Source organism: Saccoglossus kowalevskii, chromosome 14 (genome assembly GCF_978046115.1).
Source record: "Saccoglossus kowalevskii chromosome 14, keSacKowa6.1, whole genome shotgun sequence".
Lineage (NCBI taxonomy): Eukaryota > Metazoa > Hemichordata > Enteropneusta > Harrimaniidae > Saccoglossus > Saccoglossus kowalevskii.
In genome coordinates this window covers 1,221,599-1,244,864 of record NC_140654.1, presented here as the reverse complement: position 1 = coordinate 1,244,864, position 23,266 = coordinate 1,221,599, and the positions used below count along the sequence as shown (strand labels likewise).

General features: G+C 38.8%; 1 protein-coding gene across 1 annotated transcript; it reads left to right on the top strand.

The window, feature by feature from the left end:
• Positions 1-486: 486 nt before the first annotated feature.
• On the top strand, positions 487-23,187 carry LOC100370038 (2-aminomuconic semialdehyde dehydrogenase-like). The gene is made up of 9 exons (XM_085507760.1): positions 487-711; positions 1,267-1,467; positions 10,467-10,678; positions 11,868-12,034; positions 18,219-18,394; positions 19,581-19,755; positions 20,791-20,904; positions 21,359-21,454; positions 21,927-23,187. Exons 1-9 carry the CDS (start codon positions 524-526, stop codon positions 22,071-22,073), a joined length of 1,476 nt encoding a protein of 491 aa, XP_085363886.1. The 5' UTR covers positions 487-523; the 3' UTR covers positions 22,074-23,187.
• Positions 23,188-23,266: the final 79 nt, after the last annotated feature.

The window sequence follows — 23,266 nt, the reverse complement described above, 5'->3', positions numbered from 1 at the left end:
AATCAAAATTCCAATATACTGTCTTAATGTGAGTATATTTATTCATCTTGTTGAAGAATAACACTGAATGCATTTATCTAAAACAACATTCCTGTACAGGGAGGGCGCCCAGTGCTAATATTATTATATCTAGTCCGCGGCAGAGTAGAAGTAGACGCCTTAAAACAACCACAGGGGTAGTATGCGAATTCATGAACTATACAAATAATTACTGAAGTGGAGTTCAATATTCAGTTTTTTAATGCGCAGAGACGTTCGAACATAACGATAAAACAGCGTTTTTAAATGTATGGACTAAAGTTAGCTTAGTTCAAAAATAAAGTGTTTTCTCTAAAATAAGGATGTTATGATTTTTCCAAAAGTCCGTATTTTATCGAAAACATTTTATTTAAAAATCAGTGTGTCAGAGCCCCGGTCAGAGTCAACAATATTTTACTCTGAGAGGGCACTCAGCGTTCCGATCTCTCGACCTTTGACCCATTCCTGACCTTTACCGCTGGGCGTGCTTGTGTTGTCAGTCCGCATGCAGACCAAACGACGAAAGATGGAGCACTTGTACCTGGAAAACTTTATCAACGGTGAATTTGTGGCTACCGAACAACATCTGGATAGCTACGATCCATCAACAGGAGAAGTGTGGGCGAAAATTCCGGACAGTGGCGAGAAAGAAGTCGGATTGGCAGTAGACGCCGCGAAACGAGCGTTCGAATTGTGAGTTACCTGTTCATGCAGTTTGATGTCGGGGTATAACATATAGTGTAACCGCAGACATTTTGTCTATTTTGTAGGGAGTCGATGTAGGCTGGCTGCAGACCATTTTAATTGTAAAAAACTCCAAAATTTTTACATTTTCTGAACTATAGATCTCGGGCATGCGGTCTTGGATAACTTTTTATTGGAATTATACTATTAACTTTGACCTGTTGACCTCAAAATCTAAAATGGTCTTTTGTTGGGCATATTTTTTTCTTCTGTATGCATATGTATGTCTGTTCCATTGATATCTAAAGAACCGCTGGTCAGATTTCAATGTACATAGATGCTCCAGGATGATGTACAGACCTAATTAATTTTGGGTTAAAATCTGTGCATATTCGTTACCTAATTTGCATAATAAAAGGCTACTATGAACAATTTTTTGAGTTAGATTTTTTTTAATTATTTTTTTTCTGTGTGTCTTTTTTACATTTTCATAAATATACTTTTCTTTACTGTGAATTTCAATGTAGAATTTTCAATCAAGATTACATTTTATTTGTGTTCCAGATGGTCTTGCACGCCAGTAGCAGAACGGTCTAAGATCATGAATAAAATCGCTGACATTCTTGAATCTCAGTTGGAAGAGTTTGCAAAGATGGAGTCGCGTGATCAAGGAAAACCAGTTTCATTGGCCATGATGGTTGACATTCCTAGAGCTGTTTATAACTTTCGTGTGTTTGCTTCCTCCATCCTCAACATTGTTACAGAGTGAGTATCTTTATATTCAATATTTTATATAGCATTTCTTCATCTCCTAAGAAAAATCAGTTCTGAAATTAAAGTCACCAGAAATGCACCTAAAATGCATAAGAATTGTATTTATTGGTGCATTCAACTCCCGCACAATTTTTGGTGCATTTGAAGTCAAATTGAGGTGCACTTGAAGTACACATCTTGAAAGATGTGAGGTTGGGACAAACGTCAAATGGCACCTCTTGAAGCATTGTGGTGCATTTGTGGTGCTCATGGTGTGAGTGCGTATGAGGTGCGTTTCTGGTTCACTCAGGGTATTTAACTCAGTTAATTTTGGAATGCCTTATATATATACATACACGATGTAGCCAGGTAGCTATTTATTTCACTCATAATATTTTAAAATTTGTAATCAGTACTGATTAAATTTTAAAAACTTGAATATAATCATATTTATCACTCAAGTACTTGTACTTGTGTTTTAGATTGGTTGTTTCTCAGTGTCATACTCATGCAGTCTAAACTTCCTATAATAATATTTATTGCATCTTTAGAAATATAGTATTTCTATCAGTACAGTAGCAATAAAAGTATAACAAAGTATAATAATAATATTGAAATAATAAAGAAAGAGAAAATATTATAATGTTAGATATAAAAGTAAAATGTAATTTGTTAAAATATTTTTTTACTAATACTAATAAATTTAATACTTAAATAAAACTTAACTAATAATAAAATTCAAAACTATCAACTAGCTTTCTTGAAAGGCTTTGTAAATAAACTGAAACTTTTTCTATAATTTCACATTCATCTTGACTGAGCAATCGAATTGTGTGAATATTGTGGTTGAAAATTAAATTCAGACAAAAGTTGTTTGCGCAAGTTTCCATATTTTGGACAAATCATGAGAAAGTGGAATTCATCCTCAATCACATTAATGTTGCACAGTTTACACCTTCTTTCATTTGGTGGTGTTTTAGGGTGTGTGTACCTGACCTTTTCAATTTCAAGTTTGTGTGTGCTTGTTCTCAATTTTATTAATAGTAATGCATTTCTATGGTTAATGTTTTGTAGTGTCAAATATGGCTCAACAGAGTATTTAAGTTTTATTTTTGCAAATGTTCTAAGTTTACTGTTGTCTTTTGAGATTTGTGACTTCCACTGGTTTACATATTTTTGTTTTATATTTGCTTCAATGTTATTTATAATCTTATGAATGTTTCTTTTTGGAATACCTGTTGTAAAATTTATTAATAATGTGTAATAATTATCTTTTAATATTTTATTTACTGATGATAACCATGTATGTTGCTGTGATTTTCGTTGTTCATAGTATGCTTGTTTTGTAACGTTATCCTCTGGCATATCTTTTAGTTTTTTATTGGCATTAATTTAATTTCTATTAATAGTGGTAATTCCGCTATTTTGCTCATACAATGCTGCGTTGTATATCTGTTTAAACAAAGTGTTCTCTTACAAAATTTTTTCTCCAATTTTCCAAAATCCAAAATATCTGTTCCCCAGACATGTGCACCATAGAGTAAGATGAGTTTAATATTTGAATGAAATAATTTCAAGAAGAGTTTGATGTCAGTGTTCCCTTCCAATATTTTGTTCAGTATAAACATAGCTTTGCATGCTTTCTCTGCTAATGTTTTCTTTGCTTCTACAAAATGTCCAGATGATGAGATTATTACCCCAAGATAAGTATAACTTGTCACACAGCTAATAATTGTATTTCTGTAATAGAAGTATTCAGATGTTTTTAATGATTTATTCCTAAAAATTAAAATTTTGTTTTAGATAAATTAATTTATAGATTCCATTCAGAACAATATGTCTCCAAAATATTTATTAAATTTTGCAAACCGGGTGTTGTTTGAGATATAAAAACTAAATCATCTGCATATAATAATGATACAGTTTTATCATTCAGTATGGCTGGATTTAGTTGTTCATGACTGGAAATGAATGATGTACTTAAATCATTATGAAAAGATTGAAAAGCCTTGGACTCATCACACAGCCCTGTTTTACTCCTTTTTAAGTTCAAACATACAAGTGATTTTGTGCCCTGATTTAAAGGCTGCGTGTGTCTGGAGATACATGTTTTTTATAACTAAATATAGTTTACCATTAAGGTAGAGATGCAGGTTCATGGGCACTTTGGAGTGAAATTTGAAACTGTAACAGCCATTTTAATTATGAGCATTAGCAAACTTCTTACTGAGTGAATTGTTATGCAAATTAGCAATTATCTCAGCTTCTTTTTAGTGCACATTCCAGAAGTTTGAAAAAAAATAGCTCCAAGACACTTTGACCTTTTGTTTTGAAATTTTCACAAATGATTGACAATGTGTTTATCTTCAAAACGCTGTCGGGGCATTGTTTTTAGTTGAATAGTGTTACAACAATCGTTCAGACAACTAGCCTGGGTGTTAAATATTAATTTATGCATAAACTTGAAGTAGTAAAATTTGAGCTGCTGCCCTACAAAATTGACAACTGGTAGACAGTTTTCAAGACGGCGCTTTCTTCATAGTAAACAGATGTACCCATAAACCAATTTTGATAGGAAACAGAAGCATGGTTTAGTATGGGGTGAGAATACCGCCAAAATTAGCTTGGTGTCATTATTTGAACATTGTTTAGTTGTTTGATCTTTATTTAGAAACGTGTTTGGTTATTATTTGGTCATTATTCGGTTATTTGGTCTTTATTTAAACATTATTTTGTGCTTATTCCATTAGTGTGTTATTACTGCAGCATCGTATTGCCATTGTTTCATTATTCCAACTTTATTTCATAATTATTTCATTATTGTGTAATTGTTACAATATTATTTTGTCATTGTTTCATTCTATTACATACGATTCGGGTATTTTCACGTCCAAATGTTGACATTCGGTTCGCTTGACTTGCGATTACCTCAACATTCGGTTCGCTTGACTTGCGATTACCTCAACATTCGGTTCGCTTGACTTGCGATTACCTCAACATTCGATTACCTGACCTACATTAGCTGACCCCGCTATACATGTAATATTCAATCCATAGTCCCGGGCCGCCTCCGATAAAGCGTTGCTCATGATGGCAATGTAGCCTTTGTAAAAGTTAGCGGGAATTTCTGAATGATGGCCGTTTCATCAACATCCAGGGAACTGACTGAGGTCGTCAGAGCCTGTCGTGACGAAATATCAAATGCCGCAAAACTTGTTGTTGACACGACGCGCTCCTAGCGAAATTCGCGAGAGATGATCCGACTTGATCATTATATGATGACCTGAATGTGCTAAGAACGGTTCACAAGACTCGTTACCATGTCGTGAACTTGCGAAATTTGAAAGAGCAACTAATATTCTTCAAGCTGGTATTTTTATAGATTTTATTTTTCATTCTTTTCGCCTATTTTTCCAGTTTAAAAATGTGAGGAGGCTGGAGCCTTTATCCCTTGTCTATTTCTAATACACCAGATACCAGCCGATAACGCCCCCTCCCCTCGCTCATAGGTATTGCATACAATTTATTATAGTTACTGGGCTCCCTGTGGTCTAAGCTGTGAAAAGTGAAATTAACAATTCGTTTCTGGTGACGAGGCAGCTCGTTGGAACTGGCGCCGGCATTACTAATGTATCACAATCATGCAGGACTGTGTTACAATCAGGTGCAGTCAATGGAGCTGTTCATCGGAAAAGCTGGTCCAAGGGATTTTTGTTGAGGGCAGGGGATTTTTTCTATTTTTTGTAGGGGGTGGGAAATATCAGTAAACCCCCCCCCCCCAGTGGGCAGGGCAGATTTCTTAAAAAAAATGGAAGATAATGGTGGCTCTGAAAAGGACCGTTTAGTTTAGTTTCGTTAGAAAACGATATGAATTTACTCCAATCTATGACCCACGTATGTGTGTGTGTGTGTGTGTGTGGGGGGGGGGGGGTCGATCCTCTTAACAGTGAAACTAAAACGGGCACGTAAAAATTACAACTCAACCTTGATTTATTCTTCAATAACATACATACACAGTGGCAGCGGCAGCGGTCGCCCCACGAAGAAAATGTTAGGGGCGTCGCCCCTCCAAAATCAAGCGGAAACCCTTTGTGTCAGCAAACCCCCCCTCCTCCTAATGCAGGAAATAGTGTTTTAGATTGTCTAGATCTCGCCCCGATGTAAAATTTCGTGCCCCCCATCTGAATTTTAGATGTGCCAAAAATGTACAACGTTGCCATAGATCTCGTCGAGTAACAATTTTTAGGGCGGAGGCGTTCTCATTGACCTAATATAAATACGATGTTTACTCCGATGTTCGAACAAATATTGGCCAAATTAATGCTCGGTGTGCTTACTTGTAGTTTCCTGTAGGATTACATGCATAAAATGAAATACGGAGAAAACATATGGTTATGAAGTGATGATTCTAAGAAGTATACTGTCAATAAATGTGATATGAATAAACACAAACATACATTATACTATAAACCGTCAAAGGTTATATATAAAGATCCATAAAACGAATGAATCCCACCCACACATACTGATATTTCTGGAAATTACGTAAATACATTGTGTGGTGATACTGAACAGCAAATGTTTATAACCACAGTGTCATCTATTGAGAACCTTGTGCAGCAAGCGAAATTTCACAGTTACAACTGCAACCCAGTTTATTTAGTTCATTGCGCAACTTATGAAAACCCATTGCAACCGGGGCATGCATTTCGATGGAATTCAGCTCCCCGTCTACAAAATAGCAAATTACTAGTCAACTACAGAATTGGGTTTTGTCAACCGTCGGAATAAGCTACTTTGGCCAGTAATATATGGGGGAATTTGACGGAAGAGATATTCACAGCAATCAAAACAAAATTAAAACTGTGAAACTGCTTTGCAAGCGGAAGTCGACATTTACAAAAATCTCGAATACAGCATGATTACTGTAGATGCGAGGCATGGCTGGCGAAAAACTGTCGTGACACTGACGTGATTGCTATTGGCAATGAAACCCACAAATTCATTGCCAATGCACTTGTTACCAACGAAGACATTCGATTTCATAGCGCCATGAAATGAATGGCGCGCTACAAATCAGCCGTACAAGTATATCGGCATCTTGACAATAACGGAGTGAACGTAAAAAAAATCACTCTCATAACAGGAATATGTCTGTCAATAAGTACCTGAGATAAGAGAGGCCGGGGAATGAGAATCAGAATGATACATGGTTCAACTTTTACTAAAAAAAAAAAAGAACCGTGATGGCACTACCAAGTCCACTGAAAGGCTGGTTATTGACCGTGTCAGCCGTGTCACGATCAACTGTGTAATAATTCCTCCTCACTTCAGTCATCGCATTTGGAGAAGTAATATTCTCTAACCAACAGACTCTGACGACCTCAGTTAGTTCCCTGGATGTTGGCGAAATGACCATTATTTAGAAATTCCCGCTAACTTTTACAAAGGCCGCATTGCCATCTTGAGCAATGCTTTATCGGAGGTGGCCCGGGACTATGGAATGAATACTACATGTATAGCGAGGTCAGCTAATGTAGGTCAGGTAATCGAATGTTGAAGTAATCGCAAGTCAAGCGAACCGAATGTCGAGGTAATCGCAAGTTAAGCGAACCGAATATCAAGACATTTGGACGTGAAAATAATCGAATTTTGTAACAATTGAATGTCAAGATAATGTCTAAATAACAACACAATTGTAACATTATGAAACAACGACAAAATAATATTGTAGCAATTACACAATAATGAAATAATTAAGAAATAAAGTTGGAATAATGAAACAATAGCAATACGATGCTGCAGTAATAACACAATAATAGAATAAGCGCAAAATAATGTTTAAATAAAGACCAAATAACCGAATAATGACCAAATAATAACCAAACAAGTTTCAAAATAAAGATAAAACAACTAAACAATGTTCAAATAATGACACCAAGCTAATTTTGGCGGTATTCTCACCCCATAGGTTTAGAAGCTAATTTTTTTTAAATCACTTTTGACCAAAAAAGCACATTTTTGTGCATATTTCAAACTACAGTGTTCATAAAAATAAAATACTAGCAACACTTTAAAATTCATACAATAAGCTTTCCGAAAATATATAGTTTTGTGCACAAGGGAGGTCATCTTGGTTTCCTAATTAACTAATTAAAATACCTGTCAGGTAAACTGCATCTCTACCTTAATATCAGCCTTTAAAAGTTTATAATATAGCCCATTTCTTTTTTTCTTTTTTTATTGATATGCTTACAAAACAAAGATTCAACACACAAATACAATACAGATTACTACACAAATACAAACTTATGCTTCAAAATAATCAATGAATTCTCTCCACTTTTTACTGTGACTTCCCTGTCTGTTTTCTATAATTGCGACTTTCTTCTCTGTATGGTAAATTAATTTGATATATGATCTAAAACCACCAATGTCTGGTTTTGTCCCAACAATTTTACATTTAAATATATAATAACGTGTCAATAATAACATGTATTATGTAATGGTCTAGCATTGTATACATCCCCCAAAATACATGTGACTGCACTTAACGTCAAGGTATCACCTGTAATGAAAGAAAACCATTCATTGACTGATGTCCAAAATACAAATACATATCTACAGTCCCAAAATAAATGAAAATAGTCTTCCTCAACTTCTCCACAAAAAGAACACAGGGGGGAATCAATTAAGCCCCACATGCACAACAACCTGTTTGAAGGCAATATTTTCATATTAATTTTATATTGAAAATAGTGTAATTTGGCATTGGTAGTAATAGAAAATGGAGCAAGATAAATATTTTTCCAAGGTAAAGGGGTGTTCAAAATGTCCAGCCAATATTGCTATATAACTGAGGGGGTTAAATCAGGAAACTCCTCATGGCAATACCAAAGATAAATATTTTTATTAACCTTAGTTCCTGACAGCCAGATATTGTTATGCATATTTGGCATAGAGACCATTAGTTTTGACATGTTAGATTCAACAATACTGCGCTCCCAAATAGATGGAATTGCTGATAATAACTGTCGATATTCAAATTGAGTACATATATTCTCGTAGTTTGATACCAAATCATGAAACGTGTAAAATGTACAGTCTGCATTCAAAAGATCATTATTAAATATTATACCAAATAAATGGAATTGCTGATAATAACTCTCAATATTCAAATTGAGTACATATATTCCTGTAGTTTGATACCAAATCTTGAAATGTGTAAAATGTACAGTCTGCATTCAAAAGATCATTAATAAATATTATACCGTGTTGTATAAAACATTTCCAAGCAATAAGAATATTAGAATTATTTCATATTAGTTCTTAAAGTATATTTTCTATGTTACTTGCACTCGTATAACTATACTGCAACCATGCTGAAATTATATCTTTTAAAAAACTTGATTGATAGTCCATTTCCTCATACATTATCAAAAGCTTTTTGAAAATCTACAAGCAACAATAGAGTTTGTTATTCTTTTTAAGATGTTTTTCAATTATTGTTTTTAAGTACAAATATTTGGTCTGTTGTGCGATGATTTTTTCTGAATCCTGCTTGATTATTGTTGATAATTTTGTTGTCCTCTAAGTATTGTGTAAGTCTTGAGTTTATGATGGCACAAAATGCTTTGCCGATACTGCTGGAGACTGAAATTCCCCTGTAGTTATTTGGATCATGACTGTCACCTTTCTTATATACATTGTAGGTGTGTTATGATGCTGGTATTCCACATGTCTGGAAATATACCTGTATCTAGTATTAAATTGAATAATTTTGTTAGTGACTTAGTTAAATAATTTGAGCCATATTTCAATAATTTGAGACATATACCATCATAACAGTGGATTTTTTAGATTTAAGACAGTTTATTGAAAGTTGGTTTCTTCTGTTTTGTTGTTGATTTATATTGAGGTCATGTGAGAGATTTTTTCTAGATTTGATATTTTAGTTTACAGTACAGTTTGATTGAGAAAGTAGTAAGACAATGTATGCTGCATAAGTTGAAAAGCAATGTTTTGAAGTCTTTGATTGATTTACGATTTGGTTGGGTTGTAACTGTCAAATCTGAGTTTGGGTTGTCATTGTGTGTTAAGGGGTGCCCTGATGTTTGAAATAATGTTGTCTGGGTGGAATTTGGAACTTACTACGAATTGCAAGGACATTGAGCATTGAACTTTCGATGGTGCTGGTGGAGCATTGATCTTGACTTTCCCTGTACAGTGTTCTTGTTCTGCATGGGTTGAATAGCTGGTTTACTGTGTGTAAATGTGTTGTTGTTGAGCAACTGGCTAGTTGGCCGATAATTGGTTGGTTTGCCGTTTGCTTGTTTGACAGGTCATCATTTTTATTGACAAGTTGGTTATTAGTTTTCGTGACTGTATATTGCTTTTTGGTCGCAGTATGTGGTGGATGTTGGTCTTGGGGGAACCATACCGGAGTTATCTCTGATTAAGTTGGTCTTCCACATTTCTTCAGTGCTGGCATGATGAATGACGATGGTCAATGTAAAAAGTTTGCAAGGAGAAAATTAGTTTGACCGCAAGCAATGAAGCAAGTGTCAGATGACGGTTGAGTGGATGCTTGGTCTAGACAAAGACGCTGAGAATTGATTGGTCGAAGATGGGGGATTTATGAGATATATAAACTATAATTGGTTAATAAAGATGCAGATTACGAAATATATACTTAATAACAAATTTGAAAGCATGGCAACGAAAGAAAGGACTGAATGTTTAGTGCAGAAAGAGGATTATTATAAGTCTGAGGGTGATAAATAAATGAACAATGAACAAAAAACTTGCAACTAGATGAGACAAAATAACCCCATAGTCAGGTGTAAAGTAAAAACTATGATTGTGAAAACATGATATGCAGGTAGTAGACAGGTGTGGTCATCCCAGCAGTATTAACCTCAGATTATTATGCAATCAGTCAAATAATGTATTGTACATGTATGCATTACATAGTCCATCTCCACATTATAAAATATATGATCTTATTTCAGTTGTACAATTTTGGATGACAGAGGATGTCTAAATTACTCGCTCCGATCTCCTGTTGGTGTTGCCGGTCTGATCAGTCCATGGAATCTACCGTTGTATCTGTTAACGTTTAAAATTGCTCCGTGTATCGCTACAGGCAATACTTGTGTTTGTAAACCGAGTGAGATGACCTCTGTAACGGCATGGATGTTGGGAAAGGTTTTAAATGAAGCAGGTGAGTCAGTGAACTTAAATGTTGTCATTCATTTGAGTGCCTGACGTCAGTCAGACAATGAAATGAATGGCATTTCTTAATGCAAGTGAGACAAATTGCCCAATAAACTTACTGTTCCTGGTGAAACTAGTAGTTATCTCTGAGGCAATCTTTGTGGACACATCGTCCAATGGAGTACTAAACAACTATACATTGATAGCTCAGTGAAACAATCTATATTCATTACATTATAAAATGATTCAATGAATTTCATTGATTAAATTAACATGGCAGATCTGAAATCCATTCTTATATAAATTAATTAGTGATTTACAGGATCAAATATAATTGGTGGATCAATGAATAATAATGAATAATTTACATTTAATAAAATTTCAATGAAATTAACATTTAATGGTAAAGTTCTAAAGCTTACAGTATATTGTTGTTGTTTTTTTGTTTTTTTTATTTCAACTATATAAAACATTACAAGACTCAAAAGAAAAAAAACACACGGTACATAGTTATTTGACGTCAGATAAAGAGAAGTAACCAATAACTTCGTATAAGCATATTTAATATCCTCTTAAGAGGTATGCACTGTAGATTTTTGAGTTTCAATTTTAATCAACAAAAATTTGCATACTTAATTTCGATTTTCAAATGATACCAAAGTTATTCTCAACCATAACTTATGAAATTTGCACTATGTAATAAAGTTTGTTTTAACTATATAAACAATACAAAACACTAGGTCAAAAGAATGAAGTACATACCTTATTGGCAGATAAAGAAAAATTACATTTAAGAAAATAATCAGATTTCTTTAAATTTAAATTAGTGTGCGATTTTAAAATACAATAAAGCTTTCTTCCATTTACATTTGTATCTATAAACTCTCTATATTGTTGGTTTGTTTTTGCCATATGTTTCTCCAGGTCTATTATTTGTTTTATACTCTCAATATAAGTATTACAATTTGGTTTGAGATTGTTAAATCTTACTCTGTACAATTCATATTTTCCAAGAGGTATTAAGTGCTTCCACAAGGCCTTTGATTGAATTCCTTCTATAGTATTGAAAATAATATCTTTCTTTCCAAGTGCAGTGTTTATAAACATGATTTTTGTCCATTACGTTTTGAACGAGTCCCAAAATACGGGATATTGTTTACTCAATGAGACTAACATTGAATCATTTCATATTTCAGGTCTTCCTCCAGGTGTAGTCAATATAGTGTTTGGTACTGGTCCTAAAGCTGGCAGTGTATTGGTGTCACACCCTGATGTGCCATTGATTTCATTCACTGGGAGTACACTGACTGCAGAGAAAATCAGGAAGGACAGTGCTCCATTTTGCAAGAAGTTATCTCTGGAGGTGAATTGGTTTATTATGCTATTGATCACACTTAGTGTCAGCAGTTAGGGTGCAGTGTCTGCATCTAGGGGTCACCGGTAAGAGTGCAGTGTCTGTCTCTATGGGTCACCGGTAAGAGTGCAGTGTCTGTCTCTAAGGGTCACCAGTAAGAGTGCAGTGTCTGTCTCTAAGGGTCACCAGTAAGAGTGCAGTGTCTGCCACTAGGGGTCACCAGTAAGGGTGCAGTGTCTGTCTCTAAGGGTCACCAGTAAGGGTGCAGTGTCTGTCTCTAAGGGTCACCAGTAAGGGTGCAGTGTCTGCGTCTAGGGGTCACCAGTAAGGATGCAGTGTCTGTCTCTAAGGGTCACCAGTAAGGGTGCAGTGTCTGTCTCTAAGGGTCACCAGTAAGGGTGCAGTGTCTGCCTCTACGGGTCACCAGTAAGGGTGCAGTGTCTGTCTCTAAGGGTCACCAGTAAGGGTGCAGTGTCTGTCTCTAAGGGTCACCAGTAAGGATGCAGTGTCTGTCTCTAAGGGTCACCAGTAAGGGTGCAGTGTCTGTCTCTAAGGGTCACCAGTAAGGATGCAGTGTCTGTCTCTAAGGGTCACCAGTAAGGGTGCAGTGTCTGTCTCTAAGGGTCACCGGTAAGGGTGCAGTGTCTGTCTCTAAGGGTCACCAGTAAGGGTGCAGTGTCTGCCTCTAGGGGTCACCAGTAAGGGTGCAGTGTCTGCCTCTAAGGGTCACCAGTAAGGGTGCAGTGTCTGCCTCTAGGGGTCACCAGTAAGGGTGCAGTGTCTGCCTCTAAGGGTCACCAGTAAGGGTGCAGTGTCTGTCTCTAAGGGTCACCGGTAAGAGTGCAGTGTCTGTCTCTAGGGGTCACCAGTAAGGGTGCAGTGTCTGTCTCTAAGGGTCACCAGTAAGGGTGCAGTGTCTGCCTCTAATTGTCACCGGTAAGAGTGCAGTGTCTGTCTCTAAGGGTCACCAGTAAGGGTGCAGTGTCTGCCTCTAGGGGTCACCAGTAAGGGTGCAGTGTCTGCCTCTAATTGTCACCGGTAAGAGTGCAGTGTCTGTCTCTAAGGGTCACCAGTAAGGGTGCAGTGTCTGCCTCTAGGGGTCACCAGTAAGGGTGCAGTGTCTGTCTCTAAGGGTCACCGGTAAGAGTGCAGTGTCTGTCTCTAAGGGTCACCAGTAACAGTGCAGTGTCTGTCTCTAGGGGTCACCAGTAATGGTGCAGTGTCTGTCTCTAAGGGTCACCAGTGAGGGTGCAGTGTCTGCCTCTAGGGGTCACCAGTAACAGTGCAGTGTCTGTCTCTAGGGGTCACCAGTAACAGTGCAGTGTCTGTCTCTAAGGGTCACCAGTGAGGGTGCAGTGTCTGCCTCTAGGGGTCACCAGTAAGGGTGCAGTGTCTGCCTCTAGGGGTCACCAGTAAGGGTGCAGTGTCTGCCTCTAGGGGTCACCAGTAAGGGTGCAGTGTCTGCCTCTAGGGGTCACCAGTAAGAGTGCAGTGTCTGCGTCTAGGGGTCACCAGTAAGGGTGCAGTGTCTGCCACTAGTGGTCACCAGTAAGGGTGCAGTGTCTGCCTCTAGGGGTCACCAGTAAGAGTGCAGTGTCTGTCTCTAAGGGTCACCAGTAAGGGTGCAGTGTCTGCCTCTAGGGGTCACCAGTAAGGGTGCAGTGTCTGCCTCTAGGGGTCACCAGTAAGGGTGCAGTGTCTGCCTCTAGGGGTCACCAGTAAGGGTGCAGTGTCTGCCTCTAGGGGTCACCAGTAAGAGTGCAGTGTCTGCGTCTAGGGGTCACCAGTAAGGGTGCAGTGTCTGCCACTAGTGGTCACCAGTAAGGGTGCAGTGTCTGCCTCTAGGGGTCACCAGTAAGAGTGCAGTGTCTGTCTCTAAGGGTCACCAGTAAGGGTGCAGTGTCTGCCTCTAGGGGTCACCAGTAACAGTGCAGTGTCTGTCTCTAAGGGTCACCAGTAAGGGTGCAGTGTCTGCCTCTAGGGGTCACCAGTAAGGGTGCAGTGTCTGCCTCTAGGGGTCACCAGTATGGGTGCAGTGTCTGCCTCTAGGGGTCACCAGTAAGAGTGCAGTGTCTGCGTCTAGGGGTCACCAGTAAGGGTGCAGTGTCTGCCACTAGTGGTCACCAGTAAGGGTGCAGTGTCTGCCACTAGGGGTCACCAGTAAGGGTGCAGTGTCTGAGTCTAGGGGTCACCAGTAACAGTGCAGTGTCTGTCTCTAGGGGTCACCAGTAATGGTGCAGTGTCTGTCTATAAGGGTCACCAGTAAGGGTGCAGTGTCTGCCTCTAGGGGTCACCAGTAAGGGTGCAGTGTCTGCCTCTAGGGGTCACCAGTAACAGTGCAGTGTCTGTCTCTAGGGGTCACCAGTAATGGTGCAGTGTCTGTCTCTAAGGGTCACCAGTAAGGGTGCAGTGTCTGCCTCTAGGGGTCACCAGTAACAGTGCAGTGTCTGTCTCTAGGGGTCACCAGTAATGGTGCAGTGTCTGTCTCTAAGGGTCACCAGTAAGGGTGCAGTGTCTGCCACTAGTGGTCACCAGTAAGGGTGCAGTGTCTGCCACTACATGTAGGGGTCACCAGTAAGGGTGCAGTGTCTGCCTCTAGGGGTCACCAGTAAGGGTGCAGTGTCTGCCTCTAAGGGTCACCAGTAAGGGTGCAGTGTCTGCCTCTAGGGGTCACCAGTAAGGGTGCAGTGTCTGCCTCTAAGGGTCACCAGTAAGGGTGCAGTGTCTGTCTCTAAGGGTCACCGGTAAGAGTGCAGTGTCTGTCTCTAGGGGTCACCAGTAAGGGTGCAGTGTCTGTCTCTAAGGGTCACCAGTAAGGGTGCAGTGTCTGCCTCTAATTGTCACCGGTAAGAGTGCAGTGTCTGTCTCTAAGGGTCACCAGTAAGGGTGCAGTGTCTGCCTCTAGGGGTCACCAGTAAGGGTGCAGTGTCTGTCTCTAAGGGTCACCAGTAAGGGTGCAGTGTCTGTCTCTAAGGGTCACCAGTAAGGGTGCAGTGTCTGCCTCTAAGGGTCACCGGTAAGAGTGCAGTGTCTGTCTCTAAGGGTCACCAGTAAGGGTGCAGTGTCTGCCTCTAGGGGTCACCAGTAAGGGTGCAGTGTCTGTCTCTAAGGGTCACCGGTAAGAGTGCAGTGTCTGTCTCTAAGGGTCACCAGTAACAGTGCAGTGTCTGTCTCTAGGGGTCACCAGTAATGGTGCAGTGTCTGTCTCTAAGGGTCACCAGTGAGGGTGCAGTGTCTGCCTCTAGGGGTCACCAGTAACAGTGCAGTGTCTGTCTCTAGGGGTCACCAGTAACAGTGCAGTGTCTGTCTCTAAGGGTCACCAGTGAGGGTGCAGTGTCTGCCTCTAGGGGTCACCAGTAAGGGTGCAGTGTCTGCCTCTAGGGGTCACCAGTAAGGGTGCAGTGTCTGCCTCTAGGGGTCACCAGTAAGGGTGCAGTGTCTGCCTCTAGGGGTCACCAGTAAGAGTGCAGTGTCTGCGTCTAGGGGTCACCAGTAAGAGTGCAGTGTCTGCGTCTAGGGGTCACCAGTAAGGGTGCAGTGTCTGCCACTAGTGGTCACCAGTAAGGGTGCAGTGTCTGCCTCTAGGGGTCACCAGTAAGAGTGCAGTGTCTGTCTCTACGGGTCACCAGTAAGGGTGCAGTGTCTGCCTCTAGGGGTCACCAGTAAGGGTGCAGTGTCTGCCTCTAGGGGTCACCAGTAAGGGTGCAGTGTCTGCCTCTAGGGGTCACCAGTAAGGGTGCAGTGTCTGCCTCTCGGGGTCACCAGTAAGAGTGCAGTGTCTGCGTCTAGGGGTCACCAGTAAGGGTGCAGTGTCTGCCACTAGTGGTCACCAGTAAGGGTGCAGTGTCTGCCTCTAGGGGTCACCAGTAAGGGTGCAGTGTCTGCCTCTAGGGGTCACCAGTAAGAGTGCAGTGTCTGTCTCTAAGGGTCACCAGTAAGGGTGCAGTGTCTGCCTCTAGGGGTCACCAGTAACAGTGCAGTGTCTGTCTCTAAGGGTCACCAGTAAGGGTGCAGTGTCTGCCTCTAGGGGTCACCAGTAAGGGTGCAGTGTCTGCCTCTAGGGGTCACCAGTATGGGTGCAGTGTCTGCCTCTAGGGGTCACCAGTAAGAGTGCAGTGTCTGCGTCTAGGGGTCACCAGTAAGGGTGCAGTGTCTGCCACTAGTGGTCACCAGTAAGGGTGCAGTGTCTGCCACTAGGGGTCACCAGTAAGGGTGCAGTGTCTGAGTCTAGGGGTCACCAGTAACAGTGCAGTGTCTGTCTCTAGGGGTCACCAGTAATGGTGCAGTGTCTGTCTATAAGGGTCACCAGTAAGGGTGCAGTGTCTGCCTCTAGGGGTCACCAGTAAGGGTGCAGTGTCTGCCTCTAGGGGTCACCAGTAACAGTGCAGTGTCTGTCTCTAGGGGTCACCAGTAATGGTGCAGTGTCTGTCTCTAAGGGTCACCAGTAAGGGTGCAGTGTCTGCCTCTAGGGGTCACCAGTAACAGTGCAGTGTCTGTCTCTAGGGGTCACCAGTAATGGTGCAGTGTCTGTCTCTAAGGGTCACCAGTAAGGGTGCAGTGTCTGCCACTAGTGGTCACCAGTAAGGGTGCAGTGTCTGCCACTACATGTAGGGGTCACCAGTAAGGGTGCAGTGTCTGCCTCTAGGGGTCACCAGTAACAGTGCAGTGTCTGCCTCTAGGGGTCACCAGTAACAGTGCAGTGTCTGTCTCTAGGGGTCACCAGTAATGGTGCAGTGTCTGTCTCTAAGGGTCACCAGTAAGGGTGCAGTGTCTGCCACTAGTGGTCACCAGTAAGGGTGCAGTGTCTGCCACTAGGGGTCACCAGTAAGGGTGCAGTGTCTGCCACTAGGGGTCACCAGTAAGGGTGCAGTGTCTGCCTCTAGGGGTCACCAGTAAGGGTGCAGTGTCTGCCTCTAGGGGTCACCAGTAAGAGTGCAGTGTCTGCCTCTAGGGGTCACCAGTAAGAGTGCAGTGTCTGCCATTAGGGGTCACCAGTAAGAGTGCAGTGTCTGCCATTAGGGGTCACCAGTAAGAGTGCAGTGTCTGCCATTAGGGGTCACCAGTAAGGGTGCAGTGTCTGCCATTAGGGGTCACCAGTAAGAGTGCAGTGTCTGTCACTAGGGGTCACCAGTAAGAGTGCAGTGTCTGCCATTAGGGGTCACCAGTAAGAGTGCAGTGTCTGCGTCTAGAGGTCACCAGTAAGGGTGCAGTGTCTGTCACTAGGGATCACCAGTAAGAGTGCAGTGTCTGCCTCTAGGGGTCACCAGTAAGGGTGCAGTGTCTGCCATTAGGGGTCACCAGTAAGAGTGCAGTGTTTGTCACTAGGGGTCACCAGTAAGAGTGCAGTGTCTGCCTCTAGGGGTCACCAGTAAGAGTGCAGTGTCTGCCTCTAGGGGTCACCAGTAAGAGTGCAGTGTCTGCCATTAGGGGTCGCCAGTAAGAGTGCAGTGTCTGCGTCTAGAGGTCACCAGTAAGGGTGCAGTGTCTGTCACTAGGGATCACCAGTAAGAGTGCAGTGTCTGCCTCTAGGGGTCACCAGTAAGGGTGCAGTGTCTGCCATTAGGGGTCACCAGTAAGAGTGCAGTGTTTGTCACTAGGGGTCACCAGTAAGAGTGCAGTGTCTGCGTCTAGGGGTCACCAGTAAGGGTGCAGTGTCTGCCATTAGGGGTCACCAGTAAGAGTGCAGTGTTTGTCACTAGGGGTCACCAGTAAGAGTGCAGTGTCTGCGTCTAGGGGTCACCAGTAAGGGTGCAGTGTCTGCCACTAGGGGTTACCAGTAAGAGTGCAGTGTCTGCCATTAGAGGTCACCAGTAAGGGTGCAGTGTCTGTCACTAGGGGTCACCAGTAAGGGTGCAGTGTCTGTCACTAGGGGTCACCAGTAAGTGTGCAGTGTCTGCCACTAGGGGTTACTTATAAGGGTGCAGTGTTCGCCACCAGAAAGAATGAAAGAATGTTTTCAATTGATTTCTATACAAACTGGAGCGGAATAATTATGTATAACATCTATAAATACATAACTCTGAATTATTCATTAAACTGGGACAAATCATAGATCAATAAATATATAGAAATTAACAACATCAAAACACACCTTATGACATTTATGACTTAGAATATAGCACAGTACATGATTTGAACCACACACAATGACAATGAGTCGATCAATGAGCAGCTTTGAACTCTTTCATTTCAGCTTGGTGGGAAGAATCCATGTGTTGTTTTTGATGATGCCAACCTAGAGGAGTGCATACCTATGTCAGTCAAATCAAGTTTTGCTAACCAAGGAGAGATATGCCTTTGTAACAGTAGAATATTTGTACAAAGTGCAATTTATGATAAATTCCTGAAAAAGTTTATTGAACTTGCCAGGTAAGCAGCTACTTAACAAATTATGGTAACAAGGTATGATTAGATAATTCTCTAACTATGATCATTATGATAAGATATTTATTTTTAACAAAATCATTAATGTATAAAATACATTGTACTATCATTTTCTTTCAAATTATAGTGTTTATGAATTTCATAAATGAACTTTCTAGGCAATCATTGACTACAAACAAACATTTTTTGTTTTAAAATATTTTTAAATGGACTGTATTAAAATATTATATTAATAATTCACTAACCCATTGAATAATGCCAACTAAATAAAGAACAACAACAGAACTCATTGATTGATTGATTCTTTGACAAACCCATTGAATAATGCCAACTAAATAAAGAACAACAATAGAACTCATTGATTGATTCTTTGACAAACCCATTGAATAATGCCAACTAAATAAAGAACAACAACAGAACTCATTGATTGATTCTTTGACAAACCCATTGAATAATGCCAACTAAATAAAGAGCAACAACAGAACTCATTGATTGATTCTTTGACAAACCCATTGAATAATGCCAACTAAATAAAGAACAACAATAGAACTCATTGATTGATTCTTTGACAAACCCATTGAATAATGCCAACTAAATAAAGAACAACAACAGAACTCATTGATTGATTCTTTGACAAACCCATTGAATAATGCCAACTAAATAAAGAACAACAACAGAACTCATTGATTGATTCTTTGACAAACCCATTGAATAATGCCAACTAAATAAAGAACAACAACAGAACTCATTGATTGATTCTTTGACAAACCCATTGAATAATGCCAACTAAATAAAGAACAACAACAGAACTCATTGATTGATTCTTTGACAAACCCATTGAATAATGCCAACTAAATAAAGAACAACAACAGAACTCATTGATTGATTCTTTGACAAACCCATTGAATAATGCCAACTAAATAAAGAACAACAACAGAACTCATTGATTGATTCTTTGACAAACCCATTGAATAATGCCAACTAAATAAAGAACAACAACAGAACTCATTGATTGATTCCTTGACAAACCCATTGAATAATGCTCAAAATATCAAAATAGTGAAAATATATATATATATATATGAAAATATGGATATAATGACTACAATTGAATCAATAATGACATTTGGCAATACAGGTAATAGGGACTTTAATATGTACTTTATAATAGGAATATCAAAGTGGGTCCACCATATGAGGAGGCAACAAACATGGGTGCACTAATCAGCAAAGAACACCTTGCTAAGGTCAAAGGTTATGTAGACATAGCCAGAAAAGCAGGTGGAACAGTCCATTGTGGTGAAGGGGTGGACAATGTGCCTGATATGCCAGAAAAACATAAGCAGGTATTTGTTACTGTTTGATATATCAAAGGTTGCTGGGATTGAAGGCATAAAATGGTTTTCTGTTGGGGTGTTGAAGTTGAAATAAACAAATCAATTTCAGGAAATTTCATTTTCAAAAAAGTTGTTTATTATATTATTTGTATGGTCTGATAGTATCAATTCCATTGCCATAGATACAGACACATATATGTGCATTAATTTGGCAGGAAAACAATTCACCAAATCATTTTTGATTATATTTTATTTGGCTATAATGTTTTGAAATATAATATTACATGGAATTGCAAGAATCTTAATTCAGACATTTTGTACGCTAGGTCATGTAATCAGAATATCTGAGATGAGACTATATTTATTTGATTTGCCTTGGTTACCAGAATAATTTATTGTAAACTTTATCATAAACTATTCAGTAAACATGCCTCTCTGCATGCTGCAATAGGACTATGGTACAGATTTCCTCTACCATTATCTCAAGAACCCACACCACGAAGAACATCAAAACTTGTATTTCAATTAGTGCCACTAATCGTTTTGCTAAAGTATGCCTGAAAAATATCATGAAATATTTACTGGTCTGGAACTAGTAAATTAATGTCATGAACTGTGTTCATGTTCAATATTTGCACTATACATGTGGAACTATGTCTACAGTAAAAATGCATATAAACAAAAATACTGTTAACAGTATTTATTGTATACTGCATTATTGAAACATCATTTAATGGCCTTATACATATACATACCTGTCATTTACATACATTACGAAACAAATTGGTATTAATATTATGTTTTTTTATTTCAAAATCAAAATTTCATGTTTGTATGCAGTAATTTTTGAAGTACACATTTTTCAGCATGAAATTGATTGTTTTAACATGATAATTATCTGTTGAAGACTAATTATACCTGTCTATTTGAAAAGCACTTTTGCATTTTTACTGGTCAATAATTCTGCTAGCTCAGTAGTCTTGGGCCCTGTTATCTTATTTTCCACACTGATGCCACTATATTTGCTGTTGACTTTGTTTTCAGGGCTACTTCATGCGACCAACTGTTGTCACTGGATTGGCAGATAACTCTAGATGTATGCAAGAAGAAATATTTGGACCAGTCGTTTGCATCACAAAGTTTGATACAGAGGAAGAGGTAGTTATAGATTTAAACATTTTCTTACATTTTTACTGAAGTGTATCAAATGTTTCATAGTGTATTTTTCATGTACAAAATTGTTTTAATCCACATACTGAGCCAATATTAATTAAGTGGTAAATTAATAAATTAAATTACATAGTGATATTTGTGTTAATAATATGCAGATAGCTAGACTAAAAATTAATTTTCAGCTGTCTACCTGGCATGTACTGTTTTCTAGCATAACCACTCAAACATTTACCCCATGTGTGTTCATTTGGTAGCCATATTGACACAGTAGTATGTGGGTTGAAAAATAGAAAGAAAAATGACACAAAAACATAACTTTAAAGGGACATACTCAGTTAAGTTGAATCCACCCATGATTCCATGGTATTGTACTTTGGATTGATTTCCTTCCCTTTAAACAAATTGTAATTGAATGCAATAACCAAGGTTGTATTTGTAGGTAATCAAAAGAGCTAATGATGTGAAGTATGGACTGTCATCCTCCGTTTGGTCACAGGATGTTGGACGAATACATAGAGTTGCTGCTAAATTACAGGTATAGTTTGTCGCCCTCTAGAGTTTAAGAGTAGTTACTTTTGTTTTTTGTTAAAAGTTTTTTTTCCTAATTTATGTGAAAGATTGTTTAGATTACTACATCAACCAAGTCATGTTTCAATCTCCAAATTGCTGGGTAAACGCATTTTATATTGGTACTTCCTAAAAAGTCTTTATCTTTGAATTCCATGTATGACTAATATCTTGATGAGTTAGACTGTACAAAAATTTATTTTGTAAGATTGGGTTGAAAAATTTAATAATTTTTTTTTATTAAAATGGTTAACACTGTCATTGTCTTGAATTGCTAGAAAATTTATAGTTATTCAGCACTTTCTTCTGTGACTGCCCTCTAGTGTTGAGAAATAGATATTTTTCTTCATAATGTCTAGGTGAAAAAATGTGACTAAAATAATCGGTTAGTTCATAGTATAGATGTGAAATGTGATTTATTAATTAATTTGTTTCTTTAGGCTGGCACTGTCTGGGCTAATTGTTGGTTTGTGCGTGATCTAAGGATGCCATTTGGGGGAGTAAAATCCTCTGGAGTTGGAAGAGAAGGCGCCAAACATTCCATTGACTTCTACACAGAAGAGAAATGTGTTTGTATCAAAACTTAATCACTAATATCTGAAATAAATACTGGATTGGGTTTAGATTTTTTTTTTGTATACCTCTTTTTATGGAGGGTGAGAATTAAAAAAAAAAAGTAGTACATAGAAACAATTGTATGTATAAACATTCTCCACTCAATTTAGATAAATTTCAACAGCTATAGAATAAAGTATACGATAAAATCAAAGTGTGAGGGGTTTCCTGGGATATACAAAAGTCAGACTCAGAATGAGATGATGAGATTGCAGGACAGACCGAGTATGAGGGCTTATATCTGACTTAAACATCCATCTATGAATTTGTATTTTGGGGGAAATTCTCATACTTTTAAAATCTTTAAGTTAGTCCCTTTGACAATTTTGCATGAAACTCATAATGGGAAAGACCCCCATTTTCAAATGGAATATGCCATAAGGTCTGAGAACATTTTGCGTTGACCTTTCAGAATTTGTAGTTATTGTTCTCCTTCAATTTGCAGTTTGTAGCAAGTAAAACCAATACACAGGATTTGCATATTTTTCAACTTATTAATAACAAATCATTTGGCCTAAAAGTCAATCACCGACATGGTGTTACAGACACAAAAAATGTAGCTCAATGGGCAGTGTGTCTATCTCATTGACAATTTGTTAGTGTTTCATCTATTACAACGTACGTCTTAGGAAAATTTATGAGAGCACTTGATAAAACAAGTCAAAAACAGAAATAGGACATTTTTGGCTAGTTTATTGTATTGTCAATATGCGTGTATAGTATAGTGCTAATTTTTTGCACTTGAGAACTTTCTAGCACGATATTGCAGAAATATCCTGGAATGAAAATTTTAATTCTGTCAGGAGAAAGATTGTGAGTGGATTCTGGAGAGTTTCAAATTTATAAGTCTTCCAAAAGATTGTCAGTATGTACTTATTATTTGAGATGATCTTAATAATATGACTTGCATGGACAATTTATTTTTCTGTGTTCTTACACAGTTCGGTGTGCCAGGATTTGTTTTTACATCACCGCATGGCATTATAATAATGCTGCATCCACACAGTAAGTGTAAAGCTGAATGATTGTATAGTGTACTAAATGTGTTTTGACAGACTGGAAGAGCTAGTGCTTCTGAAAATATAATATTGTTACGATCGTCTTCTTTCTATGGCACTGATGTCAGTTGCATCCCTTCCAAATAGTTGTTACTCATACAATGTAT

Coding starts and splice junctions, on each gene's coding strand:
- LOC100370038 (XM_085507760.1), top strand. CDS start 524: ATGCAGACCAAACGACGAAAGATGGAGCACTTGTACCTGGAAAACTTT. Junction 712..1,266: donor GCGAAACGAGCGTTCGAATT/GTGAGTTACCTG, acceptor TTTGTGTTCCAG/ATGGTCTTGCACGCCAGTAG. Junction 12,035..18,218: donor GCAAGAAGTTATCTCTGGAG/GTGAATTGGTTT, acceptor CTTTCATTTCAG/CTTGGTGGGAAGAATCCATG.